Source organism: Staurois parvus, unplaced genomic scaffold (genome assembly GCF_062004578.1).
Source record: "Staurois parvus isolate SC_StPar_1 unplaced genomic scaffold, SC_StPar_1.0 ptg003712l, whole genome shotgun sequence".
Classification (NCBI taxonomy): Eukaryota; Metazoa; Chordata; class Amphibia; order Anura; family Ranidae; genus Staurois; species Staurois parvus.
The window spans coordinates 35,449-43,750 of record NW_028321508.1 but is presented as its reverse complement, the minus strand read 5'-3'; the positions used below and the strand labels follow the sequence as shown (position 1 = coordinate 43,750).

The 8,302-nt window shown below is 50.5% G+C and overlaps 2 protein-coding genes across 2 annotated transcripts; one reads left to right on the top strand and one right to left on the bottom strand.

The window, feature by feature from the left end:
* Positions 1-471: 471 nt before the first annotated feature.
* LOC149427499 (baculoviral IAP repeat-containing protein 5.2-B-like) lies at positions 472-2,815 on the bottom strand. The gene is made up of 2 exons (XM_089667966.1): positions 2,619-2,815; positions 472-894 (listed from the first exon to the last, which is right to left on the bottom strand). The coding sequence occupies exons 1-2, from the start codon at positions 2,766-2,768 to the stop codon at positions 781-783; spliced, it is 264 nt and encodes an 87-aa protein (XP_089524092.1). The 5' UTR covers positions 2,769-2,815; the 3' UTR covers positions 472-780.
* On the top strand, positions 2,571-6,688 carry LOC149427498 (proline-rich extensin-like protein EPR1). Its single transcript, XM_089667965.1, has 2 exons — positions 2,571-2,895; positions 4,576-6,688. Exon 2 carries the CDS (start codon positions 4,750-4,752, stop codon positions 6,175-6,177), a length of 1,428 nt encoding a protein of 475 aa, XP_089524091.1. The 5' UTR covers positions 2,571-2,895; positions 4,576-4,749; the 3' UTR covers positions 6,178-6,688.
* The last annotated feature ends 1,614 nt before the right edge of the window (positions 6,689-8,302 follow it).

Genomic DNA, 8,302 nt, shown 5'->3' with positions numbered 1-8,302 from the left:
TAGTAGCGGTGTCTATACTGCGGCCCCTGCAGTAGGGGTGTAGTAGCGGTGTCTATACTGCGGCCCCTGCAGTAGGGGTGTAGTAGCGGTGTCTATACTGCGGCCCCTGCAGTAGGGGTGTAGTAGCGGTGTCTATACTGCGGCCCCTGCAGTAGGGGTGTAGTAGCGGTGTCTATACTGCGGCCCCTGCAGTAGGGGTGTAGTAGCGGTGTCTATACTGCGGCCCCTGCAGTAGGGGTGTAGTAGCGGTGTCTATACTGCGGCCCCTGCAGTAGGGGTGTAGTAGCGGTGTCTAGACTGCGGTCCCTGTAGTAGGGGTGTAGCGGCGGTGTCTAGACTGCGGTCCCTGTAGTAGGGGTGTAGTAGTGGTGTCTATACTGCGGCCCCTGCAGTAGGGGTGTAGTAGTGGTGTCTAGACTGCGGTCCCTGTAGTAGGGGTGTAGCAGCGGTGTCTAGACTGCGGTCCCTGTAGTAGGGGTGTAGTGGCGGTGTCTATACTGCGGTCCCTGTAGTAGGGGTGTAGTAGTGGTGTCTATACTGCGGTCCCTGTAGCAGCAGTGTAGTAGCGGTGTCTATACAGCGATCTCCAGCTTGTACAGGGATCCCGCGAGTACGGTACACACGACATTACTCCGGGGTGGGTGAAGGTAAACATTCATACATGAAGTTCCGTGTCTGTAGTTGCGGCGGAGAAGATCACTATAAGCCGTGTAGAGGCAGACGTCACGGAACTGACCCGGGACTCCTCCCACCTTCATGTATGCAACCCCCCCCCTCTACTCACAGGGGGTCGTCGTCCGGCTCCCAGCCTTCCAGTTCTTTCATACAGAAGAAGCATTGCGCCACGTCCGGACTGTTACTGCTGGGACAGTGAATGAACCCCGCCTCCGCCATCTGCAACACCCAAACACAACAATGTAACCATCCGATCACCCCCCCCCCCCCACAGGGACTTCTAATACACCCAATCCAACCCCTCCCCAGAATAGGGTCTTCCATTGGACATCCTCCCCCCCCCCCCCCCCATTCCTCATTCTCCAGTATAGGGTCTTCCATTGGACATCCTCCCCCCATTCTCCAGTATAGGGTCTTCCATTGGACATCCTCCCCCCATTCTCCAGTATAGGGTCTTCCATTGGACATCCTCCCCCCATTCTCCAGTATAGGGTCTTCCATTGGACATCCTCCCCCCCCCCCCCCCATTCCTCATTCTCCAGTATAGGGTCTTCCATTGGACATCCTCCCCCCATTCTCCAGTATAGGGTCTTCCATTGGACATCCTCCCCCCCATTCTCCAGTATAGGGTCTTCCATTGGACATCCTCCCCCCCATTCTCCAGTATAGGGTCTTCCATTGGACATCCTCCCCCCCATTCTCCAGTATAGGGTCTTCCATTGGACATCCTCCCCCCCATTCTCCAGTATAGGGTCTTCCATTGGACATCCTCCCCCCATTCTCCAGTATAGGGTCTTCCATTGGACATCCTCCCCCCATTCTCCAGTATAGGGTCTTCCATTGGACATCCTCCCCCCCCCCCCCCCATCCTCATTCTCCAGTATAGGGTCTTCCATTGGACATCCTTCCCCCCCATCCTCATTCTCCAGTATAGGGTCTTCCATTGGACATCCTTCCCCCCATCCTCATTCTCCAGTATAGGGTCTTCCATTGGACATCCTCCCCCCCCCCCATTCTCCAGTATAGGGTCTTCCATTGGACATCCTCCCCCCCCCCCCATCCTCCAGTATAGGGTCTTCCATTGGACATCCCCCCCATCCCCATTCTCCAGTATAGGGTCTTCCATTGGACATCCCCCCCATCCCCATTCTCCAGTATAGGGTCTTCCATTGGACATCCCCCCCATCCCCATTCTCCAGTATAGGGTCTTCCATTGGACATCCCCCCCATCCCCATTCTCCAGTATAGGGTCTTCCATTGGACATCCTCCCCCCCCATTCTCCAGTATAGGGTCTTCCATTGGACATCCTCCCCCCCCATTCTCCAGTATAGGGTCTTCCATTGGACATCCTCCCCCCCCCATTATCCAGTATAGGGTCTTCCATTGGACATCCCCCCCCCCCCCCCATTCTCCAGTATAGGGTCTTCCATTGGACACCGCTCCCCCATTCCCCAGTATAGGGTCTTCCATTGGACACCGCTCCCCCATTCCCCAGTATAGGGACATCTATTGGACAATTCCCCAAGTATAAGGACTGCATTTGGACCCCCCCCCCATTATGGGGACATCTATTGGACCCCCAATATAGGGACTGCATTTGGACCCCCCAGTATAAGGAACTCAACTGGATCCCCTCCCCTGTATAGGGACTTCCACTGGACAACCCCCATCCCCCACCAGTGTAGGGACCTTCATTGCCCCACCCCCACTACAGGGACCTCCATTGCACCCCCCCATTTGGACACCAACCCTCCCCCGGTACAGAGACTTCTATTGCTCCACATTAGGGGTTGCCCCTCAGACAGAAATAGAAGGGAAATCTTCCAATAGGGACACCTGTTCTGGGATTCCCTCACTTCCTGTTTTGCCCATATGACCGGAAGTAAAAGGAAATTCCTGTAATGGTCGACACGGATGGCATTGCTCCCCCCTTCTCTCTCACCCTCTCCGGGGTACAGGCGCAGCCCTCGGTGAACGGCCAGTTGCTGAAGGTCCTGATCCGGGTGTCCATCAGATAGAGCCGCCATTCCTCCGGTAGTTTGGGCTCCCCCGGGGCGGATTCGGAAAGGACGAGCGGAGACCTGTACGACATGGCGCTAGATTCAAATCCCGGTGACGTCACGCGAGCCCAGTGAACACGTGACCATTGCGGCCAATAGCCTGTAGGGCCGCTCTTTAAGAGAACCCGGAACTACAACTCCCGGCATCCCCCGCGCACGGTGACTACAATTATTTATTTTATTTTCTATAACGTAAAGGGGAACCCTCCGGGGGCGATGTACGGGGGAAGAAATGCTGAAACTGTGCGGATAGAACTGTTTTTTTTTTGTTTTGTTCTCTAAGGAAAAGTTACAACGTGAACGCTGATTGGTTGCCGTGTAATCCCGACGGGGAGTCACGTGTGCCGAGAGTCTACCTCATCCCACCTTGTGCCCTACTGACCCCCAATCTGCTTGTCCATGGTGTGTACGGCTCTATGCACAGGGCTCTGTATACTGCCAGGCGATTCCCACCCTCCTCTCTCCATTATTTATTCCCTTTATTGTATCAACTATTATTGTATTCATATTCTATCTAGGATTGTCATTGATTACATAATAGAACATTATATTACACGTTCTTGTAGTATGTTATCTGATGTCATTTATTATTATATATTATTATTTTACAATTTATTATAGTATATATTATTATTTTACAATTTATTATATATTATTATTTTACAATTTATTATAGACTATATTATTATTTTACAATTTATTATAGACTATATTAATATTTTACAATTAATTATAGTATATATTATTATTTTACAATTTATTATAGAATATATTATTATTTTACAATTTAATATATATTATTATTTTACAATTTTCTATATATTATTTTACAATTAATTTATTATAGAATATATTATTATTTTACAATTTATTATATATTATTTTACAATTAATTATAGTATATATTATTATTTTACAATTTATTATATATTATTTTACAATTAATTATAGTATATATTATTATTTTACAATTTATTATATATTATTATTTTACAATTTATTATATATTATTATTTTACAATTTACTATATATTATTTTACAATTAATTATAGTATATATTATTATTTTACAATTTATTATAGTATATATTATTATTACAAAGTGGATACATGTACTTCGCACTTTGCACCCTAACGGCCTTAACGTAGAGGTGGACATAAGCTGTTTTATCGATAATAGTTAATGCTGACCACCCCCCCATGTTCAGCCTGATATGGATCTTCTTTTGCTTTTATCAAATCTGACGCGTTTGGTTCCATTCATACTTATCTGATTCAATTATTATTGTTGACTTTTATGACAGTTTTTTTATTATGATTATTTATGGCAGATTTCATTTGATCGCGATCCAGCAATGTGCATCAGAGCCTCAGTTCTCCGGGGACTCTTCTTCCTCATTGGCTAAGACGGAAGTGGTATCCACTCACAGCCAGTAAGCCAATGAGGAGAGAGAGGGGGCAGGGCTGAGCCATGGTTCTGTCTGTAAATGGACACGCAGGGAAGCAGCTCGGGAGAGAGCCTTCTCAAGTGCCCCCATAGCAAGGTGCTTGCTGTGCATGGGCTTGGCAGGAGGGAGGGGTCCTGATGGGGACCTGAGAAGAGAAGGCTAAGGGCCGCAATTGTGCCCCATTGTTGGTGTCAGTGACAGGAATAGGGCAAGCAAAGGGCTGAAGTTTGGAGACCACTGTAATAAGCCAATATAAAGGAAAAATAGAGGTCATAGAAGCCCTTGTGTGGTTCAGCCAATCACTTTCTGTATGTTAGATCTGTGTTGTTGGTGTCACCAGGATTGTGACATACACACTGTGTGCTGATAGGGGTCCTTCTTATCATTTCAGAATTGGGAGGTGTGGATAAGGCTCACCAGAAATCTACATGCGTCCATCAGCACTCCACCTGCTGTCCACCAGTGCTCTAGATACAGCCCCCCAGCACTCTACAAGCAGCCCACCTGATCACCAGCGTTCTACCTCCAGCCCACCAGCACTCTACAGGTGGCCCACCAGCGCTCTATGGGCAGCTCACCAGTGCTCTACATGCGGCCCAACAGCACTCCACCTGCTGGCCACCGGCTCTCTGCCTACAGCCCACCAGCACTGTACAGTAGGTCTTCCAGCGTTCCACCTGCTGGCCACCGGCGCTCTGCCTACAGCCCACCAGCACTACACAGGTGGCCTGCCAACGCTCCACCTGCTGTCCACCAGCGATCTGCCAACACCCCACCAGCACTATACAGGCAGCCTACCAGCTCTCCACCTGCTGTCCACCAGCGCTCAACTTGGGACCCACCAGCGCACTACCTGCAGCCCACCGGAGCTTTACCTGATGCCCACCAGCACTCTACCTTCTGCCCACCAGAGTCCCAAGTGCCACCCACAAGTGATCTACATGCAGTCCATCAGCTCTCTGTCTTCCATCCACCAGTGCTCTACCTGCAGCCCACCGGAACTTCACCTGACACCCATCAGCAGTCTACCTGCTGCCCAACAGAGTCCCAAGTGCCTCCCACAAATGATCTACATGCAGTCCACCAGCTCTCTACCTTCCACCCACCAGCGCTCTACCTGCAGCCCACCGGAGCTTTACCTGATGCCCACCAGCAGTCTACCTGCTGCCCACCACAGTCCCAAGTGCCACCCACAAGTGATCTACATGCAGTTCACCAGCGCTTTACCTTCCACCCACCGGCGCTCTACCTGCAGCCCACTGGAGCTTTACCTGACACTCACCAGCAGTCTACCTGCTGCCCACCAGAGTCCCAAGTGCCACCCACAAGTGATCTACATGCAGTCCACCAGCGCTTTACCTTTCACCCACCGGCGCTCTACCTGCAGCCCACCCACAATCTACATGCTGCCAACCAGCGCTCAACCTGCCACCTACCAGCAATCTACCTGGTGTCCACCAATACTCTACCTACCATCCACCAGCACTCTACTTGCCACCCACCAGCATTCTACCTGTGGCCCACCAGTACTCCAACTGCTGCCAACCAACGATCTACCTGGTGTCCACCAGCACTCTACCTAACATCCACCAGCACTCCACTCATTGCCCACCAGCAGTCCACCTGTGGCCCACCAGCACGCAACCTAGGGCCTACCAGCACTCCGCATGCAGCCCATCAGCACTCTCCCTGTGGCCCACCAGCAGGCTACTTTTGGACAACCAATGCTCTGTCTGCGGCCCAACATCGCTCTACCTTCCTCCCACCAGCACTCAACCTGCGACCCACCAGCGATCTACATGCGGCCCACCAACAATCTAGGAGTGGCCCGCCAGCACGCCACCCGCGGCCCACCAACAATCTATGTGGGGTCCCACAGCACTCTACAAGTAGCCCGCAAGCATGCTACCTGCAGCCCACTAGCGCTCTACCTGCTGCCCAGCAACGATCTACATGCAACCCACGAGGTCCTCGAGTGCACCGGCAGCAGTGAGCGCTGGTAAAGTCTCTCATGTTACTCAACAGTCCTCTTCCTACAGTCCAAAGGTTCAATGAAAAGAAGGACTGGATTAGTTGCTCAGGGATCCAGAGACGTTTGTATCGGATTACCTTTTCATACGCAAGTCAAAATTAACCAGTTACCCAACTCCAGCCCAAATGTTCTATTTATTTTGGGTGGAGCTGGGAGGGGGTGGAGCCTCTGTTAGCCGGGGATCACACTTTGTTTTTGGAGTGTGTTATGTTAATGTGGTTTTTTACAAGTTGGTTTCTTTAGGTAGCCGATTCAAAATGAATCAGATGACAAAGCGCCCGCACGGTTTCTGGCACCGCGCCATGGCAAGTTATGATGGGGTGCCATTCAGCAACAGTTGTAAGTAATGTCTGTTGTCATGCGTGTGGCGTGAGGCCTGAGTCTTATGATGTATGTTACATCCATGTTTCCCATTCCTGATGTGTGTCTGTTACCCTGTTTTTGTTTAATAAAAAGTATCCTGTTCTCTGTTCATGGCTTCCTTTATGTCACATTCCTGCTGATCCTGACAGTCCCTCTGCTTTCATAGGGACTTTCATTAAATAGTTGACCGCTTCAGGGATGGAAGCACATCCACCCCAGGGTGCCCAGCTTGCTTATTCTACTTGAGAGCATAGTCTGCCTGTACACCATTGGTCAGACTTGTGCGGATACAACCCCTTGCACAGTTAATCACTAGGAAGAGAGGACCAGTGTACTGCTGTGCCAGTGCCTACTGCTGACACCCCCCCCCATGATTCCTGCAAACATGTCCCCCTGTACACCTAATCACTGGGAGGATCAGTGTACTACTGTTCCTATGCCTCCTGCTGACATGTCCCCTGCACAGCTAATCACTGGGAAGATCAGTGTACTACTGTTCCTATGCCTCCTGCTGACATGCCCCCTGCACAGCTAATCACTGGGAAGATCAGCGCACTGCTGTTCCTATGCCTCCTGTTGATGTTGCCCCTCTGCACAACTAATAAAAGGGAAGATCAGTGTACTACTGTTCCTATGCCTCCTGCTGACATGCCCCCTGTACAGCTAATTACTAGAAAGATCAGTGTATTGACATGTCCTTTGCACAGCTAATCATTAGGAAGATCAGCTAACAACGTTAAGATAAGTGTACTGCTGTTCCTAGGCCTCCTGCTGATGTTGCTCCTCTGCACAGCTAATAAAAGGAACGATCAGTGTAATGCTGTTCCTATGCCTCCTGCTGACACCCCCCTGCACAGCTAATTTCTAGAATGATCAGTGTACTGCTGTTCCCATGCCTCCTGCTGATGTTGCTCCTCTACACAGCAAATAAAAGGGAAGATCAGTGTAATGCTGCTCAGCGGCAAACATGGCACTCTGCTGTACAGTGTATAGGGACAGGTCCTCTACACACCACACTCTGCACTCAGCACCGCACAGTCCACTCTCTGCACCGCACAGTCCACTCTCAGCACCGCACAGTCCACTCTCAGCACCGCACAGTCCACTCTCAGAACCGCACAGTCCATTCTCAGCACCATCCGTTCTTCTCCCATCCATTCTGCTCTCCACTCTCAGCACCATCCATTCTTCTCCCATCCGTTCTGCTCTCCACTCTCAGCACCATCCGTTCTGCTCTCCACTCTCAGCACCATCTGTTCTTCTCCCATCCATTCTGCTCTCCACTCTCAGCACCTTCTGTTCTGCTCTCCACTCTCAGCACCATCCGTTCTTCTCCCGTCCATTCTGCTCTCCACTATCAGCACCATCCATTCTGCTCTCCACTCTCAGCACCATCCGTTCTTCTCCCATCCATTCTGCTCTCCACTCTCAGCACCATCCGTTCTTCTCCCATCCATTCTGCTCTCCACTCTCAGCACCTTCTGTTCTGCTCTCCACTCTCAGCACCATCCGTTCTTCTCCCGTCCATTCTGCTCTCCACTCTCAGCACCATCCGTTCTTCTCCCGTCCATTCTGCTCTCCACTATCAGCACCTTCCGTTCTGCTCTCCACTCTCAGCACCATCCGTTCTTCTCCCGTCCATTCTGCTCTCCACTCTCAGCACCATCCGTTCTTCTCCCATCCATTCTGCTCTCCACTCTCAGCACCATCCGTTCTTCTCCCA

What these genes read in the sequence shown, in the direction of transcription:
- LOC149427499 (XM_089667966.1), bottom strand. Translation starts at nt 2,768, where the DNA reads ATGTCGTACAGGTCTCCGCTCGTCCTTTCCGAATCCGCCCCGGGGGAG. An exon ending in GCGCCTGTACCCCGGAGAGG is followed by an intron (nt 895 to 2,618) that starts GTGAGAGAGAAG and finishes TGGGTGTTGCAG; the next exon opens with ATGGCGGAGGCGGGGTTCAT.
- LOC149427498 (XM_089667965.1), top strand. Translation starts at nt 4,750, where the DNA reads ATGGGCAGCTCACCAGTGCTCTACATGCGGCCCAACAGCACTCCACCT.